General features: G+C 37.8%; 1 protein-coding gene across 22 annotated transcripts in view; it reads right to left on the bottom strand.

Moving 5' to 3' along the window:
• Positions 1-22,598, bottom strand: part of LOC145529023 (uncharacterized) — a 1,122,255-nt gene that overhangs the window by 642,504 nt on the left and 457,153 nt on the right. For 10 of the 22 annotated variants that reach the window (XR_014070838.1, XR_014070837.1, XM_081548496.1 and 7 more), the window contains 2 exons: positions 4,437-4,491; positions 3,359-3,457 (listed from right to left, as the gene is read on the bottom strand). Coding sequence is in view for 16 of the 22 variants with exons in the window: in XM_081548506.1 (XP_081404632.1) it covers positions 3,359-3,457; positions 4,437-4,491 (154 nt within the window). In the remaining 6 variants the exon portion in view is untranslated. Of the gene's footprint in view, positions 1-3,358; positions 3,458-3,771; positions 4,015-4,436; positions 4,492-7,429; positions 7,479-15,577; positions 15,638-22,598 lie in introns of those variants that run through there. The other 12 variants (XR_014070842.1, XR_014070836.1, XM_081548508.1 and 9 more) reach the window with 7 other exon arrangements.

The following is a 22,598-nucleotide window of genomic DNA, read 5'->3' as shown; positions in this document are numbered from 1 at the left end:
GTATCTTACAGTTGTTTTCATGTCTTTTAACCTGCTAAATCCTTCTCTAAGTGTGGTTCTGGGACCAGCAGTATCAGCATCACCTAGACACTTGTTAGAAATGCAAACTTTCAGGATCCACCTTCCGATCCTCTGAGAATAGGTGCAGCAATGTGTTTCAACCTCCCTGTAGTCACTAAAGTTGGAGAAGCCCTGCATCTGGCAGTGCATTAGGAAGTGAAGTTAAGAAACTAATAATGGCTTAACCCAGTGGGGATTTATTTTTGTCACAAAAGATCAAGTATGGAGACAGGCAGTCAGAAATAGCTCAAGGAAATTGTTAAGAACCTAAGTTCTATGTAGCTTCCAAATTCTTAACATGGAGTATTCATCTTCAGACTTACAAAATGACTACTTGTCAAGTGAGTCTTCCTTTTATCAATTAAACTATAGTTTTTCCAAGAAGCCAACTTATTAGGTTCCACTCATATCACAAAAGTACACCACAAAGCTATAATCAAGCACAAAGATGCTTGGAAAAGCACATTTTCCTGTGGTTTTTCCTAAGCTGGACCCTTTGTCAACTTTTGCAAAAATGGTTTTGATAGTAAGAAAGTTCAGGTAGGCAACTAACATGTTTTTCTCAATCTGGAATAAATTCTTTCTATAATATGACAACAAGAAAATAAAGAGACAGCTTATTTAAGAATGTGCTCCTAATTTTTGCTATCCTTCAGTTCAATTCAGTTCAGTTGCCCAGCCGTGTCTGACTCTTTGTGACCCCATGGACTGCAGCACACCAGGCTTCCTTATCCATAACCAGCTCCCAGAGCTTGCTTAAGCTCATGTCCATCGAGCTGGTGATGCCATCCAACCATCTCATCCTCTGTCATCCCCTTCTCCTCCCGCCTTCAGTCTTTCCCAGCATCAGGGTCTTTTCCAATGAGTCTGTTCTTTGCATCAGGTGACCAAAGTATTACAGTTTCAGCATCAGTCTTTCTGATGAGTATTCAGAACTGATTCCCTTTAGGATTGACTGGTTTGATCACCTTTCAGTCCAAGGGACTCTAAAGAGTCTTCTCCAACATCACAGTTCAAAAGCATCAATTTTTCGACTTTCCTTAGGAGAACTTTAATCACTGTTTAGTCATTAAACTTACTACTTAGGTTAAACTCAGTGATATTACTGTTTGAACTTCTTAATTTACAAAAATGACCATTTTTATAAGGTTCTGCTAAATATAAACACTTTAATTTGGAGATGTAATTTTTTATTAGAGTATTTATACACTAAACATTTTAAAATTATTTAATCAAGGAAGAGAAAATGAATCCTCAACTACACACAAAAGGTCTATGATTTGAATTCTGTGGGCAATAAGAATGACAGTGTGCAATGACATGTTGTGTCCTTCTAGGGAAATAGGCTAGAAAAGGTGACGAATCTATGTAAACTACACTGCCCAGATGACAACTCAATGTGCATGCTGACCTAGTCAGTCAGGAGTACATTTATCTTTAAACACAAAACTTTATTCTTAATAGTTGGAGCACAAAACTTTGGCTGTACCTATCAGCATAATTTTGAAGAAATGCATTTCCTGAAGTGTTCTTTGTTGTCATCAGAGTGCCATCTAGAATGGCAATTCCTATCTGTTTGAAAGTTATACAGGAGCGATTCATGGAACTATTCTGGCACCAGATCTGTATATGCAACCTGCTTTACAAAGTAACACCTTTTCAGCAAAGTCAGGTTTCTGCTATGCATTATGCAGTGATAATTGATAGTTGATTGTTATCTCTTCATTATCCCCGATTCTACATGTGGTCTTTAGTATTATATGTAAAATGCATTGCTTTATAGCTCCCCACAAAAAATGAAGGAAGTAACACTTTTAAAGCGCTGATTGAGGTTTTTTGTTTTTTTTTTTAAAGTGAGGAGAAAATAATCACACATCTAAGTGAAATGATTACTAACATTTATTTTAAGAACCGTGTACTTTCTTTCTGTACATCTGTGCTCAACACTTGGAGTAAGAGTACTTACAGGGTTAGAATTTGGATCAACTCAGGAAATCACTAGTTGAGTAATTGGGCCACTGTAATGAAATCACTTGGAAAATGCCTTAGATTTCAGGAATCTCTGAGTAACTTTCAGAAGATTTTCTCAGTAGTGGATCATTGTGGTCTCTGAATGTAAGAAATGTAGCTCTGAAAAGGAGGATGCTAAAATAAATTCTAAATGAATCAAACGTAAAAATAAAAATATAAAAAAACTCAAGAAAATGTGAGTGAACATTCATCTCAATGTGATTGATGACTTTCTAAATATGAAAGAGTCCACTGTATGAATAAAATAATGGAATTAATTAATATGAAATGCAATTCCTCCCCAGCTGTTAGCCATAGGCCTCCCTCAGTTTCCTGTCACATGGCATGCACGTGACTTCCCCGGAGTGAGAAAACAAGAAGAATGAGAGCAAGATAGTCTTTGCAATATCTAAGTCACAGTCCTCTGTATTCTAATTTCAGAAATGGCATCGTACCATTTTTTATGGATTCTATTGATTAGAAGGAAGTCAGTAGGTCCAGAATATTCAAAGAAAGACTATTTCACAAGAACCTGACTCCGCAACAGTAGGTATCATTGGGGGCCATCTTGGAGACTTCCTACCCCAGACCCCAAATTGGTATCTGTTTATTAATACTTAAAATCATTCCTTTAATGATCTGCTCAAAAAACTCACTTGTAAACTCAATATTCTTCCCCACTATAAAAAATCATAACTATAATTGTCCATCTCCAACCAATAATCTAATGAACAATCCCAGCTGCAAAATATTCTATTGAATGGGGATCATTAAAATATTCACGTCATATTAACTTTCAATTTTGCAATGTATTATGTTAAATTGCATACATCATATTTAACATGATATTTCATTTATTTGCATTTTCCAGTCCTCAAATTCCATAAAATATTTGGATATTTTCTCATACAACTTCTGCTATAGTGTCTCTTTCTTTCTTTCACCCTGTGATCATACAACTAAATGATTCAGTATTTGGTCAAACTTTCCACATACTGTGAAGCTTTTCTGAATATGTATTTCAAAATGAAGGTTATGTTAACATTAGTTTCAGAATGGCTTCCAGGTAAGCATTTAAAAGTCAGCCATTGAGGGCTTCAGGCTAAATTTTAACAGTTCACCTCCTTGACCTTCAAAAGGCAGCTCCCCTATCTTTCAGCCTCAGCTTTCCTAATATCCACTCCCCAATCACTTCCAAAAGTCCTATAATCCATAACCTCAAACCAGAATATATAAAGTGATGTCTATTTTCTTAAGTGAACTCTCACTGAAGCAACACGTGCTGTACCTCTCTCTGCGATCCCAGAGAGCTGACTGGGAGCAAACTGCAGCATGACGCCTTCATCGGTGCATGAACTCTTTTCTTTGCCCCAAAAGTTTTCTGCCCCTGAAATAATCAAAATAACAGTGCTCTTTCACTATGTATGCTTTTGAATTTTAAATTTCTGTCCTATTTGATCCCCTGTGAATTATCATTTCTATTGTACAAATAGAATTGATGTCCCAAGAGATTACATGAATGATCAAAATTTCATCATTATTAAGTAAAAGGATAAGAATTTGAACTCATGTTAAATCCAGGATTCTTCCATACCACAGCAAATACTAGAGAGACATACATATATAAGGTATGCTCAATAAGGCTTTCAAGTGATGATAATTATGGGCCCATGCATAAAGAATGAAGAACAAATTCCTTACCATGGACATACAAATCCTCTCCAAAATTTGGCTCCTCCCTACCTCTCCAGCCTTTTACCATTCTCCCCTCCCACCCCATCTTCTTAAATTCCAACCTCACAGAACTGCTTTTAATTCACAGCTCCATGGCTTTGCTTCCTTCCCTATCTCTGCCTCTAATCCCTTACCCCTTACTTCCTACCTCTACCCTCTAACCATCATCATCCCTTGAAGAACATCTACTCATTGTTTACAATTCAATGTACAGTTACTATCACCATGGAGACCTTCTGTCTTCCTCTTTCACACTTCTACTCCCTTTGTATTCATATAGTATCCTACTTATAGCACCTACAATGTTTAAATTGCATTTAGCTGATGATTTTGACTATTTATTTACTATAATTTACAATTAAGAGAGTACTTTCGGATGTTATTACAATTAATCTTCAATGGACGCTGACACCACCTTTATAAGCAAAGAATGGGTTAAAATTAATCTTTCCACTCAGTTTCCAGTATTAAGACTGGAATAAAGTACATTTTTAATGAATATTTGTTGACTGAATAAGGGATAAAGCTTAGGTAGATATAAAATCAGCTACCTTGTTCATTTGGGGAATAAAAAAATATCATGTAAAAAGCAACATAATCATCACCATTAATAACCTGGAAACTCTACTCACCATGCTGAGTAAAGCAACTGCTCCACTTTCTTCACCTGCAGAGTACCTCAGATGTCTAAAAGGGAAGAAATAAATAGATTTAGATATAAGGAGTAAGGGCTATTTATTTAATTAAGAGAATGATGTTACAACAGGTCTAATTTTTCTGTCAGAATTGACAACAACTTTGGCCATTTATGAGCACTGTTTAATAATGTAAAGCACATTAAACCTTGAGCCTTGAAACTTGATTTCTCCCTGTTTTGCCACTACTAATTAACTAAGTGAAATTGAAGAACTCACTTAACCCCACTGGCTTCAATTTTCTCTCATACAAAATGAAGAGGTAAGACCAGATTATTTCTAAAATTATTTGCAGTGCTCAAAGACCTCATACATTTTTATATCTTCATCTTTTGATTAACATGATTATGTAAAATCACTTTTGCCTACCACTTAATGAGAATCATCGGCAAGGCACAGAATCTATAGTGGTCCTGGGGCTGAGTAGCTTATAGAATCTTATCTTTCTATTCAACTTTCCAGGAACAAGTCATATTTGAATATAAATCTATTGTGTGTAATTTAAAGCTATTCCCTTAGCTTTGGTTCTCAAAAAATAATCTTTGGAAAAATTGCAGTTGATAAGAGTGGCATCTATTTTTTATCCTTTGTATTTTATTTTATGAGAAACTTTCTCAGGAGAACACAGACACACACTGTCACGGTAACTATTTACAGGTATCATAAAGTTGCTGAGTGCCTAGGATGTATAAAGTGCTAATTCTGGGCCTTTCAAGGAGTCAAAGGAGTACAGCAATTTATGCTCTCATGGAACATGTAATCTCTTTTACTGTACCTTTTAATTATGATTTGCACATTAAAATTAGCCATTCTGTAATCCATGTAAATTGTTAAGAAAATTGAAATGATTGGGGATAGTAATATCTTGAGAGTAACACACACATGCATTTAACTGCCATCTGGTATTATAACTGCCTGATTTGTTTTCTGTTGTATCTCTCACTCAATAGAATGTATACTACAGACGGTAAACCGATGGAATTTGAAGCCACAGGAAGAGCTACGAATATCTAGGAGTGTGTGGGCATGTATGTAGAGAAGAGAGAATAAAAAAGAAAGAACAAGAGAAGCCATTCTGGAATCCTGAGATTCAGGAAGTAACCTCCATTAGAGAAACCTGTGAAGGTCTTTGAAAAGGAATATTCAAAGAGGAAGAAAGAAGATAGAAAGAAAGATTGGTAGCATGGAAGCCATGGGAGAAACAATTTTAATGATGGCGGCTGGTTATTGTTATAGAAAGGAAAGGAATGAAAATACTTCAAATGGACTATCTCATTAAAACATCACCAGTACCATTGAGAATCATCTGCCTCAGAAATGAAGCAGAACCAAACCTCAAATTACATTTTAAATTAATGATTAGGAAGTGAAAAAAAAAAAAATTGGATATGTTGACTAAAAAAATATTTGCAACCTGAAAGTAGAGAGTTCTTCTATTTGGTGGGAATGTTCAGGACTCTGAGCCCAGGAGACAGATTCCCAGTAGCTCTAAAAGAACTGCGCCAAGGAGGCAGGAGGGGAAGTCAGGCTATATACAAGTGTGCAACAAAGGAAGCAGTCAGTCTGAATATCAAAGATCAGGTATCGAGTTAAGGAATTTAGCATTCTATGTATGGGAAGATGCAAGCCTCTGGGCTCACTGAATTCATTTCTTTCATATGCACCTAAGCTATCTGAGGCCAATACTGTTTCCTTGGATCCTCTGGATCACAGTTTTGGGAGCCCTCATTCACATTTAGAGGCCAGGAATTGCTGATGGTGGTGACATTTTTTGTTTATTGACATGGCAGGAGATATTTTCATTTCACAGACAGTTGATCGAGAAGTTTAATGATAAAGGTAAAGAGAGATGAGCTTCAAGTTGGATGAAAGTATTTCAGGGGAAGTAAAATTAACATTTTTGGAGGGAGAAACTCTAGCTTTATTTTTAAAATGAGGTAAAGAAACTAATCAAAAGAGAAAAACTACATCTATAAGAAAGAGGAACTATTTATTGGACTAAATCTTGGAAAAGAGGAAGGTCTCCCCTCTAGGAGTGATGTCTGAATCTATAAGTGTATTTAAGAGATGGAGAAAGGCAAGATGGAGGGCTCATAACTGCTATTTGCTCAGCTGAGAACGGTGGCTATTGCTGAGAATAAGGAACCCAGTACTGAATAGGAAATTTCAAAAGTGATAAAGGTTTAGAGCAACTTTCATGGGGAATGGAAAAGGAATAAAGATGAATGGAAAAATGGGGCAATATAGCACCATTATGAATGTATAACACACCTTATGTTTTATAACACATTGCAAATTCAAAACTATGCATAGTTTTGAAAAATACTTAAAAGTAGATTCCAATCAGTAACCAAGTGAGAACTGCGGGTCACTTGAAAAAGATGCAGGTCACGTTTCCAGTAGCTTAGGGAAAGTCACACAACATAACACAGACAATAAGTTGTGGCATTCTTAGAAGTTCTTAGTTCCCAGTGAGAGCAGCCAGTCTAGAGACAGATGAGAGCCTTGCCCTCTGTGCTACCCCAAGGAGAAGAGCTGGGACTGAGAACGAAAAGAGCACTGACTGAGATTAAGGGTTTTGACATTTAGGAAGGCACGCTTCAAGTTTTCTTCAGCTATTAAAAGCACCGGAGACAGGAGAGTCCAAGGGGGACACGGAAAAATACCCCTTAAAGGACTGATTTCTTCAGCAAGAAATTCCATAATGTTCTCCAGGTGATTAGCTTTAGAAGGTCATTTTAGTAGGCCCAACAATTGTAAACAAAATTTTTTGGAGTGATGCTTTTGTTACAGCCAAATGCTCCATGAAGCAAACTCACTCAGAAGGACAGTGTGGATAGTGGAGTGCAGTTTATTACACCAGCGGGTCCGAAACAGAGATTCCTGTTTAGCCAGGGACCCTGACCGACTTTTGTGAGAATCTTACATACCTTACGTGTATGTGCTCAAACCCACATCCCCCAATTCCTTGAGCCTAGCCTGGAAAATGTTAAAGAGAGAGACAATCATGTTACAATCATGATTCAAAATTTAAAAGGTCAGCTGGTTACACACTGTAGTTTACATCAAGAGGTGCCATAAAGATTACAAAAGTGATAGACTACATAGTGGGTCATTACATTCTTTCTGGCGACGGGAAATCTAGGTATGGAATCTGGTGTTTATCAGTTCAGGAGGCCTGTTTGGCCCTAGGTATGTCGTCTCCATGGCTACCAGGCATATAGTCTAAAGTTTACTGAGAATGCAAGAGGGAGTTTCCTTCTCAAGATGGAGTCAGTTCAGCCTGTTCCTTTCCTCCTTCACTTTAAAGGATGTTTTGGCAAAAAATTGCCGTTCAAATCTACCATGTTTGATTTTTAGGAGAACATTTTGCTCCAGGATGATGCAATAAATGCCACTACTGGGTTTGCTGCTTGAAATGCAAGCAGGGCTAGTGGAAAAGAATCTGCCTGCCAATGCAGGAGACACAAGAGACGTGATTTTGACCCCTGGGTCAGGAAGGTTCTTTAGAGAAGGGATCCTTTAGAAGATCCTTTAGCTAAAGGGATCCTTTAGCTACCAATTCCAGTATTTTTGCCCAGATAATCCCATGGACAGGGGAGCCTGGTGGGCTATGGTCCGTGGGGGTCACAAAGAAGTGGATACGACTGAGCACATGCACAAAAAGAATGTGTCTGAATTATTCAATTGATTGTTAGAAGGTACATTTAACATCAGTTCAGTCATTCAGTTGTACTGATCGTACATTAAATATATAACATATAACATGACATTTAATGTATATTAACACATAAATATATAACATATAACGTTATAATATATAACATTTAATGTATATTAATACAAAATTGAGTAGCTCCCTTTGTAGCCTATGACATAGCACCCAATGCCATGTGAAAAGGCATCCATTACTACAGTAAAAGCCTCAGCTACCACAATAAAAGCTCTGATGGAAATAGGCTTAGTCCTCCAGTCATAGGGTTTGTCACTGAAGAGCTACAGTCCAACGACCCCAGCGCTGCTCAGGAGGAAAGCAAATAATCGGCATCTCTGAGTCTCAGAATCCCAGGATCATCACTCTTTCTTCCTGCCTGCTGCATAGACATCAATCAGGAGGGAGAATTGTGTGGGTGTTTTTTAAAAGAAAAATAAAGATTGTCAAAAAATGTGAAAAAGTTCAGCCTAGCTAGGCATAATGGAAAATCTGCTTACAAAAATGCAATAGTATGTTTTGCCTATAAGAATTTCACAGATTCAAAAATAGGAATAAAACTAATACTGATGAGAAAGCAATGGCACCCCACTCCAGTACTCTTGCCTGGACAATCCCATGGACAGAGGAGCCTGATAGGCTGCAGCCCATGGGGTCGCTAAGAGTCAGACACGACTGAGCGACTTCACTTTCACTTTTCACTTTTCACTTTCATGCATTGGAGAAGGAAATGGCAACCCACTCCAGTGTTCTTGCCTGGAGAATCCTAGGGACAGGGGAGCCTGATGGTCTGTGTCTATGGGGTCGCACAGAGTCGGACACTACTGAAGCGACTTAGCAGCAGCAGCAGATGAGTGTCCAGTCTCTTTCAAAGTTGGTGGGAGTGTAAATTAATACTTACACTGCAAAAAAAAAAAAAAAAATGGATGTATCAAGAACCTAAAATGACTGCAGATACTATCTCATGAATTTCACTTTTAGAATTTATAATAAGAGAAAGATAATAGATGTGCACAAGAATATATCAAGAAGACAGTTCATCATAGAGCTGTTTGTAATAGAAAAAATAAATGAAAAACCTGAATATTCAACAACAGTGGTATTTTCTACAAATGTGCCATGTCTATATAATGAAAGTCACTCAGTCGTGCCTGACTCTTTGCAACCCCATGGACTAGCCTGTCAGGCTCCTCTGTCCATGGAATTTTCCAGGCAAGAATACTGGAGTAGGTAGCCATGCCCTCCTCCAGGGGATCTTCTCAACCCAGAGACTGAACCCAGGTCTCCCACATTGCAGGTAGATTCTTTACCGTCTGAGCCACCAGAGAAACCAACTGGCATATTATAAAACTATTTAACACTATTATCCTTTTTTCCCCAAAATATCGAATATCCTAAAAATTTTCTGCATTAGAAGTTTCCAACAACTAGGCAGAAAATCCTACAAAATGTCTGCAGTGAGACTTGGGGGGAGAGGGGGTTTGGTGGGGAAGGGTGGGCAGTATATGTGAAAACTAAGCAAAAAGAAGCTTTTGATTGTGCTCAGCCCCATGGTGATATAAGGTCTGAGAGGAAAAGGAAAATCTGCCTAACTTTTAAAAGAACTCAGGCCTTCATGCTTTACTTTGTTGAATTTGTCCTAGTTTCTTTTCTCAAAAGATTAGAAATCAGATTGTGTTGGCACACTATAAATAGAGGCATCTTTCATAAGCAGAAACTTACATGAACTAAACTCTTAAGACTATGATATAAATACAAATTCCAATTTATTAATTCACAAGAAGAAATAAATGTCACAGAAACCAAAATACTTGTAAGCCCCTGTGACAGGGCATATCTACATGAGAAACTGCATGATAGGTAAAAGGTTGCTGGGTTAGACTGGAATCAGAAGAAGGAATCTGATGAGTGAAATGTTTAATGGTATTAAGGGAAAACAGCCTGCTGCAAGACTATAACCAAAAGGATGATCTTTTCAATAGGACCGGAATATTCAACTACACCTCCCTTCCTTGATCGCCAAGCCAAAATCAGCCTTGCTGTGTCATCGGGTGACCAAGAGGGGAAGCTAGAGGGGATTCATGTCCCCTAGATGAGGGGGTCTTCACACAGGGATGGGCTTAAACAACGTGGATGAAACAAAGAGTGCTTTCATGCAGTCTCTCAAGACCCAGTAGGAAAGAAAAAGATGCCTAGCTGAAGAGGAGAGATAAGGGGCACAGCTTGTCACACTACAGAAAGGGTCTGGGACACATAGACAGCTGAGCTTAAGGGGTGGATTTATTCCCATGGTCCACCAATCCTCGAGGAAGTAGAGTTTCGTGTCTGGCCAGAGCAGCAGCATCATTTGCATTATTCACTCTCTGCCCGCCGCCAAGAGGGCTCGAGGCAGGATGTGTTCGGTTGTTGCCTTCAGCTATCCTGAAGAGACAGACTCCATGCTTGGCCAGCTGGCTAGAGTCCTCTCTGACTGTGAGACCAGCCAAGCAGAGGCAGGCAGCTGAATCGCAGTGAGCACAACCAGGTGCTTATGTGTGGCGGTCAAGGCTTTCAACTAAGCCACAGTCTACTGCCAATACTGGACTCTTGTGACCTATAAAATGGCATTGTCATATGGTTGAATCTATATATCCAACCTGGCCATAAAATCAAAGACTCTGTGTGTGTGTGTTAGTCACTCAGTCATGTCTGACTCTTTGTAACTCCATGGTCTGTAATCCACTAGACTCCTCTGTCCATGGAATTCTCCAGGCAAGAATACTGGAATGTTGTCATTCCCTTCTTCAGGGGATCTTCCTGACCCAGGGATCGAACCCAGGCCTCCTGTATTGCAGGCAGATTCTTTACCATGCAAGCCACCAGGGAAGCCCAAGTATACTGGAATGGGTCATCTATCCCTTTTCCAGGGGATCTTCCCAACCCAGGAACTGAACTGGGGTCTCCTGCATTGCAGGTGGATGCTTTAACAGCTGAGCTACTGGGGAAGCTCTCAAAGACTCTGTCAGTTCAGTTCAGTCGCTCAGTCGTGTCCGACTCTTTGCGACCCCATGAACTGCAGCACGCCAGGCCTCTCTGTACTGCCCACCAAATCATAAGACAGCAATTCTTTTAGAGGATAACTTAGTCCAACTCCAATCCAATTTAGATTTTAAGCCTAGAAAAGGAAACTAAATGCCAACTGCTATGAGGAAGTTAATCAGCCAAGCCCCCACCATAAGTTGAGCTACTTTAGAGTACAATCTTGCAACCAACAAAAAAAGAAAGAAAAAAAAAAAAAGAATTTTTCTCTTTAGGTGTAAACTGCAGAGGACTTGTTCCAGGAATCCCTAACAAAACAGAAGGGACCACTGGACAGAGGTATCAGATTGGACTCCTTTCCTCCTGGGAGCATTTGCTAGTAAGAGCTTATGGTGAACAATGTCGGATCCATGATCTCCAAAGAAGATTTAGCTTTGGGGCCAGAGACCAGACTTCAGACACTCAAAACTTTGTGTGGCAGAAGTTTTATTTAAGTATAAAAAGGGACAGAGGAAGCTTCTGACATAGACATCAGAAGAGGGATGGAGAGTGTTCCCCTCCTAGTCTTATCAAGGAGATAAGACATATACTTTTACCAGACCCACTCCCACAACATACATATTAAATTAACAAGATCAGAACTAACAACAGAAAGGTCTTACCATACCCACTCCCACAACACAAGTTTAAAGATAACAAGATTAATCAGAAGATTCTTCTTAAGAAGGTAAAACTTGTCTTAGAGCAAGATACATAGTTGCTATATAATCATTAGTACAGAGCTTAGGGAAAAACATATGCTTGAGCAAGATGAGTTGTTTTGTTGTGTAATTATTAGCTCTGGGCTTAAAGAAAGTCTTAAATATTGTTGGCATAACAACTCAGAGTTTAAGAAAAAACATCTTATGTAACTGAGACAAAACAATGTAGAAAAAAATGTTTGTCCTTTTTCTTCTCCTTAAGGGTCCTGGACCCTTTCCTCCTTGAGGGCCGCAGACTCATCAGCCTGTCTAAGAATTAACTCTCTCACTAGGCAATACAGTACCAACACCTGGGCTTCCCAGTGGTAAAGAACCCACCTGCGAGTGCAGGAGACAGGGCTTGATCCCTGGGGTGGGAAGATCCCCTGGAGTAGGAAACGGCAACCCATTTCAGTAGTCTTGCCTGGAAAAAGCCCATGGACAGAGGAGCCTGGTAGGCTACAGTCCACGGGGTCACAAAGAGACAGACACACCTGAGCATGCACACACACAGTGCCAACATCTACTCTCTCCTGTCTTTATACATCCATTGCTAACAAAGCCCACATCTGACACAGTAATGTTTTCGCTGTATTAATCCACGCAGAAAGTTACAATATAGTCCTTTTGCCCTGGAAATCTACCCTTTGTCTCTGAGACAATTTGTATATCTCTACTCTGATCCATTGGTTTTGCAGTTGAACAGTGACAACAATCTTATTCCCAGGTTCTCAGAAGAGTCTTCAATGTAGTGTCCTTGTCAAGTAACGATAAAAGTAACATAGTACGTATTAAGCCCTTACTATGTGCTGAGCACAACTGTAAGTTTTCCATGTGTTAACTCATTCAGTCTTTTTTTAGTATCTCAGCTGGGAGGGGCATGACTCAAACCCAGGAAGTCTGCTTTTAGGCTTCCTTAATCACCAGTAGTTAATTTCTTAACCACCAGTATGCTAATGTATAAAAAATAAGAAAGCAACAGTAACAACAGGAAGTCTCTGAATTTCATTTTTTTCTGTAATACATATATTTATATAAGTAGGAAATTTTATTTTTAAAGGTTAACTTTTTTATTGCTTGTTTACTATGTCTCTCCTTACCTCAGTGAAAGCTCTTTGTGGGCAGGCTTTGGCTATTGCTATTTCTCTGGTGTCTGGAACAGACGTAGGGAGCATTCCTTAAATGCAATTACCACCCTTTTGTCTATATTTCCCATCTTATATCTTTCCAGGAAAAAAAAGGTCAGGGTTATGATATTATAAATATTTATAAATATAAATATTATATTATAATATAAATTATAAGTTATAAATATTTCTTGAATGAATAAAATGTCTGAAAAAATAACCTTTGGCATTTTCAATTTTCTTATATGTACATGGTTTGTACCATTTCCCCAGATACTATGAGTTCCAAAGTTACTATATAAACAGAAATCGGCACCTACAAAAGAAGATGACCTGCAGTTGAAGAGCAGGACCCTGTAACAACTCCGACTCAGTAGGGTGAGAGTTCACAAAGAAAAGCCTACAAGCTCTGCCCTCTCCCCACCCTTGAAGGAGTCCTTTAATGCTGCCTGAAGAATGTCTATTCCCTGGAAGATAATATCTGTCTCATCAGAGACGAGGTACAGACCTCAGAGGTACAGAAGTGTGACTGCCAAATACTACTAGATCAGCTGTAGTTGCTAGGATCTCATGAAATGACAAAAGCAATTTATTAAATAAGAAGTGTTTATTAAAAAATCCTATTGTCACCTACGTAAGGGAATGTTTGTTTGTTTGTTTGTTCCAATGTTTGAGTTACTTTTTGGTAATATGATAAATAGTTTGAGAGATGCTCTTTATTTTTCAGGACTCTAGATTCCATCCCTTTTCATGTATAGAATATGGTAGGCTAATGATCTGAGTCACTCCACCTAAAAATCATTAGAGAAAATCTAACTCATCTCAGAATAAAGTTCCATAAAGTATGGTGATTACTCTGTTTAGTATTCTATCAAACTGTTGAATTTTATAGGACTCTCATAAAACTTTAATGTTCTTCCAGTGCTGTAATCAAATGAACAAAGCCATATATTAACATAAAACACTTCTGATTATATGACATATTAAGATTTTAAAAACATATGTTCAATCTACAATCTGAAAGCAACAGGATGGTATATAGCTGATGACGGTAGTTAAATCTGTCATAAACTACGTTATTCTTTTTAAATCTGAATAAAATTTCACTGACAAAAATGGTTTATGCTCCTCCATTAATGTGAATAGGCAGGATGAATCAACTATAATGTATTAAATAAGTCACATTTGTGAGCTGTTTATTAAGTAATTTATTTCATGCTGTGTTTATCTTGGTTAGTCATCAAAATATTTTTGCCCCATGAAATGGTATTTAATTTTCCTTTATTTGAATGAAAATATAGACAGATTTACAGTTTCATAATTTTTTATTTCTACTATGAGAGAAAGACTTTTGCCTAAATTGTTCAATGTAAATAAAAATATTTAGAAATATGAAAAGATTTGCATTTTTTACAATAAGGAAAGTGTCACTTTAAATAGATTATTCAAAGAACAATGAAGAAGCAAAGAGATTACTTTCCCTCATTTAAACATGCTAGTGTATTCAACTGAATGACAAGAATAGGACCTTGTCTGTACACACCATGCAGCACATCAGGATTTTGTATAAAATAGTTTATTAAAGCAACATTCTGAAAGAGAGGAGTCTCATGGACTTTTAGTTTTCTTTAGCTCACCAGATTCAACTTAAAGAGATGAGAAGAATGCATTCAGTATCTATTTTTAACAAAACCTGGAGGGGTTCTTTAGTTGACAAGGCTAAAAGAATTATAAAGGAGTCATTGACAATGGCTGAACACTCTGGAGTAAGAACTTACACATTTTTCTCTAAAGCTAATAAGCACAAATTTTTGAAATATAACACAGTGGGGAGAGAGAAAGATTTAACATAAACTATTGAAAATACTTCACCCACTATGACTGAAAGAACAGTCTTGACTCTGGTTGGGTCCAGATTCTGTGGTCCTCTCAAACTTCCTTTTCTACATAACCTTTATCAGTTCAGTTCAGTGGCTCAGTCGTGTCTGACTGTTTGCGACCCCATGGATTGCAGCACGCCAGGCCTCTCTGTCCATCACCAACTCCCGGAGTCTACCCAAACCCATGTCCATTGAGTCGGTGATGCCATCCAACCATCTCATCCTCTGTCGTCCCCTTCTCCTCCCGCCCCCAATCCCACCCAGCATTAGGGTCTTTTCCAATGAGTCAACCCTTCGCATGAGGTGGCCAAAGTATTGGAGTTTCAGCTTCAACATCAGACCTTCCAATGAACACCCAGGATTGATCTCTTTTAGGATGGATTGATTGGATCTCTTTGCGGTCCAAGGGACTCTCAAGAGCCTTCTCCAACACCACAGTTCAAAAGTATCAATTCTTCGGCGCTCAGCTTTCTTCACCGTCCAACTCTCACATCCATACATGACTACTGGAAAAACCATAGTCTTGACTAGACAGACTTTTGTTGGCAAAGTAATGTCTCCTATATCTCTATTTCTACAGAAAGTTTTTGGCCTCACTTACCCAAAGCCCAGGTTGTTCAGGGCCACAGTCTTATCCTCTGTTCTTCTGACTGGCTCTTTTGATTCTATGCTTGTTTTCTGTCACTATCAGGAAAAAATATCATCCTAATTGGCACCTTGCACTTCCTTGAGTTCTTCTATTAGAGAGCTATGTTGAATACTGTATAATTCAATCACACATTTCAAGCCCCTAAGATCATAGAGTGGGGAGTATATACTGTTTATTCATCTTAGACTTAGGAATTTGAGGCCTATATATGAACCCCAATAGTTCATATATGTTAGATGGAAGAATCTATATCAATTTTGAGGGGCTTTATTATTATTATTATTATTAAACTCTCTCTAGTAGGGGGATTGACTTCAAATAAATCAAATAATCTTATTTTTCTAAAATAGATTTTCCAAAGACAGCTAGAAGTATATTATCTTAAAGGGATGCTAAAGAAAACTGTTCCTTTATGATAGTAGATATACAGTTTTTCTAGTTCTTTATAGACAATGTATTTCTAGTTTTTATTGTAGCATGAGCCTTGCCAGGCCACTATGTTGTTTTGAATATCTTCTTTCCTCAAATATCTTATTTTAATCTTCCATTTTTTTTTTTAATTTTGATATATTAAAACCATTATCTCTATTAGTCAGGGGCCCAATAGGCTTAGGGCTTCCCTGATGGCTCAGTGGTAAAGAACCTGCCTGCCAATGCAGGAAACATGAGTTTGATCCCTGGGTTGGGCAGATTCCCTGGAGAAGGAAATGGCAACCCACTCCCATATCCTTGCCCAGAAAATTCCATGGATAGAGTCTGGTGAGCTACAATCCATGGGGCACAAAGAATGACTTAGTGGCTGAGCACACACGTACACAATGGGCTTAAGTGAGGAGAGTTTAATGAAGAGACTATACTGGCTTGAATAGTGAGCCCCCAAAACATTTCTACCTGGGACCTTGGAATGTGATATTACTTGGAATAAGGGGTTTGCTGATGAAATTAAGGTGAAAATCTCAAGGTGAGCTCATCCTAGGTCACATCTGTTTCTAAATTGGATAATAGATGTTCTATAAGACACAGAAGAGGAAAAGATACTGAGAGACACGGAGAAGGCCATGTGGAGACCAGGACAGAGGTTGGAGTGATGTAGTCACAAGAAAGGAACACCAAGGATTTCTGACAGCCACCAGAAGCTGAGAGAGGGGTATGGGACAGATTCTCCCTGCTCTCCTCCAGAGGAAAATGATGCTGCTGACTCACTTCAGACCCTTGGCCTTCTTAAGTTACCAAGTTTGTATTAATTTGTTATGGCAGCCCTAGGAAATTAGTACAGAGACTATGGACAAAGATTTCTCAAGAGTTAAGACAAACTATCAAAACAGGAAGACATTCCTTGTTTAGTGAAAGAGGAATGGGAGACCATTGCTACCCCTAGGTTTTAAAAGTCAGAAGAAAGACAATCTAGACAGAAGCAGCCTCTAACAATCGATGACCCTGACAGGAGAGAAAGGGAAAAATAAGCCTGCCTTCACTCTCTTCCACCCCTGATACATGCCAATATCTCTTGTTGGTCAAATCAAGGGAAGCAAGATGGGAAGTTCACAGAGCAGGATGGGGAAGAGAGAAGAGTAGGTTTGGAGGAGCAAATGAAAAACATATAACACTGTAATATGAACAATACCATAGAATTATCTTTGCAACAAATATTCCCATCTCATTTTTCCTCTGAGCATGGGTAGGAATTAAAGATATATAATAGCTTTTTAAGTTGTCAAATGTCTTAATGAATGAGAAATAAACTGCCTCTCTACGTTTCTGTCAAGGCCTATAGACTGATAAAGAATATTTAACTACGAATTTAAGGGATTTGGGTTATAAACCAAAAAACAGTGTTTCCTCTACGAACACTAAAAATAAATTTTTTAACAGAGCACTGACTTTTATAGAGCAAATATAAAACTAACATTATATGCAAATAATACAAAGAAGTTGACTTTTACTTAAGTACTTACTGTGCTGGAGAAACATTTAGTATTGCTTAGGAGTTTGTACAGATACACATGTTCAAGTTATTTTGACATCTTGATCTTTTTCACTATAGGGAAAATCTTTACAGACAATTTAATCTGTGAAAGTGGTGAATGATATGTTCTCCTTTATAATCAAGCTATGTTGAGTACATTTTAAGTTATCAAATCATAACCCACCTGTTTAACTGATACGTTGTTTATAATCATTAGAATACCCCAGCAGAGTAATGATATTTGCTGTGTCATTAAGCCAATCCAAATTCACAATGTAGTTTGTTGTCAACTTTAAATCAGGAGTGTAGTCAAACTTTAAAACATGTTTACCAGAATGACATTAATTACTTTATTTTGAAACTTCATTTCAGCATTCAGCAACAGGTGCTTCTACAATCAGCTGATATGATGACTTGAAATAATAAAAAGTATGGGCTAGGCAACATGTTATACCAATTTTGTTCCCGGTGCTTCTTGATTCTAAGTTTAAAATCTTCCCCAGCAGTACGGAGAGGTTAGAGTCAAACAAATAATGTGAGCTGTGAATAAGTGGAGGAGAACTACAAAGATATTTTCCAGAGATAGCCTCTCAGCTGCAGATCTCTGATGATGCAGAGCTCAAGTAGAGAAAAGGAATATTTTATATCAGGAGTTTTGTCAGCCACAATCAGGAATTATGGTCCCTAGACCAATTTCAAGCAGGAAGAACTGAAAAGAGAAAAGAATGAAGATCAATGCTTCCAGCAGACAACACATTGCAGAAACTGACTTCCTGTCAGACTAGATCTTGAACAGTCTATTCCAAAAAGAAACAAAAGTGCTTTCATCAAGCCAGCAAGAAGAGAAGGCATATCAGTGAGTGTCGTTCTTTGGCTCATTTATCTTAGCTGAAAGATGTTTCAAGTAAGAAAGGAAAAATCTATTTCAAGGTCTTAAAGTAAAAAAAATGAACTTAACTTTGGAAACAAGCAATTAAACAATATAAAAATTGAGCTTTCCTAAAACTTAGCAAGGAATAAATATCCAGTAATACAATGCGGAGAGTGAAGCAGAATGAATCATAGTGAAAGCAAAGGGGAGAACTGGACTCACGATCATAGCTTTTCCAACTGAATACACCTCCAGGGCCTCCAAGAATCAGGGACTTGTTACCTTTTTTGCCCCATGACCTATGTGCAATGGTCATAAGCAATAAGACACCTCAAGCCAAGAACCATGGACATAAATAATTATATTCTCAATTTCAACTCAAAATAGACATCGAACAGCAGGAGAACTCTCAGTAAGAAAATATGTCATAGTCTCTATTTTCTGGCCTTCAGAGGAAAACTGGCAAAGCACCAGGGATCTGGGAGTCAATACTGTGTGCAATAAGGTAAAATGTAGAGAAGATGGTATCAAGAAAAAGTAACCCAGAAGACCACACTGATGACAAAGGGTTTAGGACTCAACAGGAGCACCCTTAATGGACACTTGGCAGAACCAGTCAACTTTAAATATGGTGCATTTCCAAATCAGAGTGTCCTCAGGAAGAAAGACAGTCAAAGTCTGAAGGCTCAGGAAGAGGGCCAAGGGCTATTCTGGTCTGCAGGATGAGGAAACAGGCTTAATGCACTATTCCATGTCCAGGGAAATCAGATGTCCATTTTCTATTTTCCTCAATTCTGAGAAGCATCTGAAATCACCTCCAATTTGTTAGATACCAAATAGTCTCTCTGACTCATTCTATTCCATTTATTTAAACCATTTTTTGTTTCAGTATAATTTGAGCCCAAATACTCAAAATTTAACTAATACATAAATCATAAATTAATTTTAAAAGAATATGTAAGATACAGTTTAAACTTGGATTTACAAGATTTGGAAAAACTCCTATAAAGTCAATAGCTAATGATAACATCAAACTTTAAAACCAAATGTATATGAAAATATCAGTGTTTCATATCAGTTCAGTTCAGTTCAGTTGCTCAGCCGTGTCCGACTCTTTGTGACCCCATGAATCGCAGCACGCCAGGCCTCCCTGTCCATCACCAACTCCCGGAGTTTCCCCAAACTCGTGTCCATCGAGTCGGTGATGCCATCCAGCCATCTCATCCTCTGTCGTCCCCTTCTCCTCCTGCCCCCAATCCTTCCCAGCATCAGGGTCTTTTCCGATGAGTCAACTCTTCACATGAGGTGGCCAAAGTATTGGAGTTTCAGCTTCAACATCAGTCCTTCCAATGAACACCCAGGACTGATTTCATTTAGGATGGACTGGTTGGATCTCCTTGCACACATATATGTATGTATATACATATATATATATATATATATGCACACACATATATATATATAAGCAGTGTAATATTATATAATGGTTCTGTTCCAGAAATTCTGTTCAACTTGGTTCTGTATAATTCAAAAAATTACACATATTAGCCAAGGCCTTCAAATAAACATGAATTTTCTGAATGCCAAACAAGTGATTATTTCAACTGTCAGTGCCCAACTATATTAACTTCAAGAAAGAGTATAAACCTAACTTGTTTTTATAACTTATCATTATTTTCCCTTTTTAAAAAATTATACCAAAAAATCCAGTTTCATTTAACATTAAGTATACCTTATGCTTTGGGAATACCAGACCATCTGACCTGTCTCTTGAGAAACCTGTATGCAGGTCAGGAAGCAACAGTTAGAACTGGACATGGAACAACAGACTGGTTCCAAATAGGAAAAGGAGTACGTCAAGGCTGTATATTGTCACCCTGCTTATTTAACTTATATGCAGAGTACATCATGAGAAACGCTGGGCTGGAGGAAACACAAGCTGGAATCAAGATTGCCGGGAGAAATACCAATAACCTCAGATATGCAGATGACACCACCCTTATGGCAGAAAGTGAAGAACTAAAGAGCCTCTTGATGAAGGTGAAAGAGGAGAGTGAAAAAGTTGGCTTAAAGCTCAACGTTCAGAAAACTAAGATCATGGCATCTGGTCCCATCACTTCATGGCAAATAGATGGGGAAACAGTGGAAACAGTGTCAGACTTTATTTTTTTGGGCTCCAAAATCACTGCTGATGGTGATTGCAGCCATGAAATTAAAAGACGCTTACTCCTTGGAAGGAAGGTTATGGCCAACCTAGATAGCATATTTAAAAGCAGAGACATTACTTTGCCGACAAAAGTCCGTCTAGTCAAGGCTATGGTTTTTCCAGTGGTCATGTATGGATGTGAGAGTTGGACGGTGAAGAAAGCTGAGCGCCGCAGAATTGATGCTTTTGAACTGTGGTGTTGGAGAAGACTCTTGAGAGTCCCTTGGACTGCAAGAAGATCCAATCAATCCATCCTAAAAGAGATCAATCCTGGGTGTTCATTGGAAGGTCTGATGTTGAAGCTGAAACTCCAATACTTTGGCCACCTCATGCGAAGGGTTGACTCATTGGAAAAGACCCTAATGCTAGGTAGGATTGGGGGCGGGAGGAGAAGGGGACGACAGAGGATGAGATGGTTGGATGGCATCACCGACTCGATGGACATGGGTTTGGGTAGACTCTGGGAGTTGGTGATGGACAGAGAGGCCTGGCGTGCTGCAGTTCATGGGGTCGCAAAGAGTCGGACACGACTGAGCGACTGAACTGAACTGATACCTTATGCTATTTTATAATTTCAATATTTTTCACGTTTCAGGATTTAATTTTGCATTTTCATATCAGAAAAGTAGACTCAAAATCACTTTTATAATATAAAAGTTTGCATGAGATTGAAATCTATTGTACAAACCACAAATAAACTTTGATTAGAATTACTAGGGGAACACATGTAAACCCATGGCTGATTCTTGTCAATGTATGGCAAAAACTATTACAATATTGTAAAGTAATTAGCCCCCAAGTAAAATAAATAAATTTATAAAAAAAAAAAAATAATAAAGAGAATTATGCAGAGCAAAAAAAAAAAAAAAAAAAAGAATTACTATATTTTTTCACTACAGTTTCAAATAAAGGCTCTTGTTTTGTTTGAGTTAGCATTAGACTAGACATCTTAAAGTCATATATTTAATCTTACATTCACATTGTGAGAAAACAGCATGAAATCAGCAGATTATGATGTTATATATATGTAATGTAATACCTGAAGCAAACACTGAAAAACCTGAACAAAAAGATACAGTAAAAAAAAAAAAAATTATAGCTAAATCAAAATAGAATTTTAAAAAAATGTTTAGCCTATAGGGAGACAGGAAAAAAGAAAACAGAGAACCAAAACAAAGGGGACAAATAGAAAAAAAATAAAATAAAATGGCAAACTTAAGCCCTAACATATCAGTAATTAGATGAAAACTTTGTAAATATACCACTTAAAACACAGGTTGACAGAGTAGACTTTTAAAAAACCCAATGATACAAGAAATTCATTTCAAAGAATATTATAAAAAGTGGAAAAACTATACCAATCAAAAAAATTATGAAAAATTTTAAAAGAGAACACTAAACTAGGGATCTATCCTTGGGTGATAAATTCAAGGAGTGATTATTTTAAATGTCAATATAGTGGTCAATTACATTATGAAGGAAGCAGCTAAGACTGAGATGCGACAGATGGTGGCAAAGGGGAATTCTTGGGTGGTGGTTCTATTCCTTTCTTCGACTAAAGCTTTGTTTCTTCCCTTAGATGATGGTTGTAAGGGTGTCTAATTTATAATAGTTTATTTAGCTTTTTGTTTGTTGTGGCTTTCTGTATCTGTGTTTTATTTAAAAAGAAAGGTCAATTTTTTAAAAAAAGGAATAAATTTGGAATAAGGAAAAAACTGCTAACATAATCAGAAGAAAATTCAAAAGATCGGGCTTCAAACAGTATAAGAATCATAGCAATGCTGGGAATCATGGTAGAAAAGCTAATGAGACTTTCTTCACCATGCACCCCATGATTAATAATCCAACTATTTCCTGTCATAAGGCCTTATGACTCAAGATTCAAATTCTGGAAGAGAGATTCTGATTGGCTCATTAGGTAGAATGACCC

Source organism: Giraffa tippelskirchi, chromosome 12 (genome assembly GCF_054371585.1).
Source record: "Giraffa tippelskirchi isolate mGirTip1 chromosome 12, T2T-mGirTip1v1.2.pri, whole genome shotgun sequence".
Lineage (NCBI taxonomy): Eukaryota > Metazoa > Chordata > Mammalia > Artiodactyla > Giraffidae > Giraffa > Giraffa tippelskirchi.
Note: the sequence above shows the minus strand (reverse complement) of the source record. Positions and strands in the feature narration are given on the sequence as shown.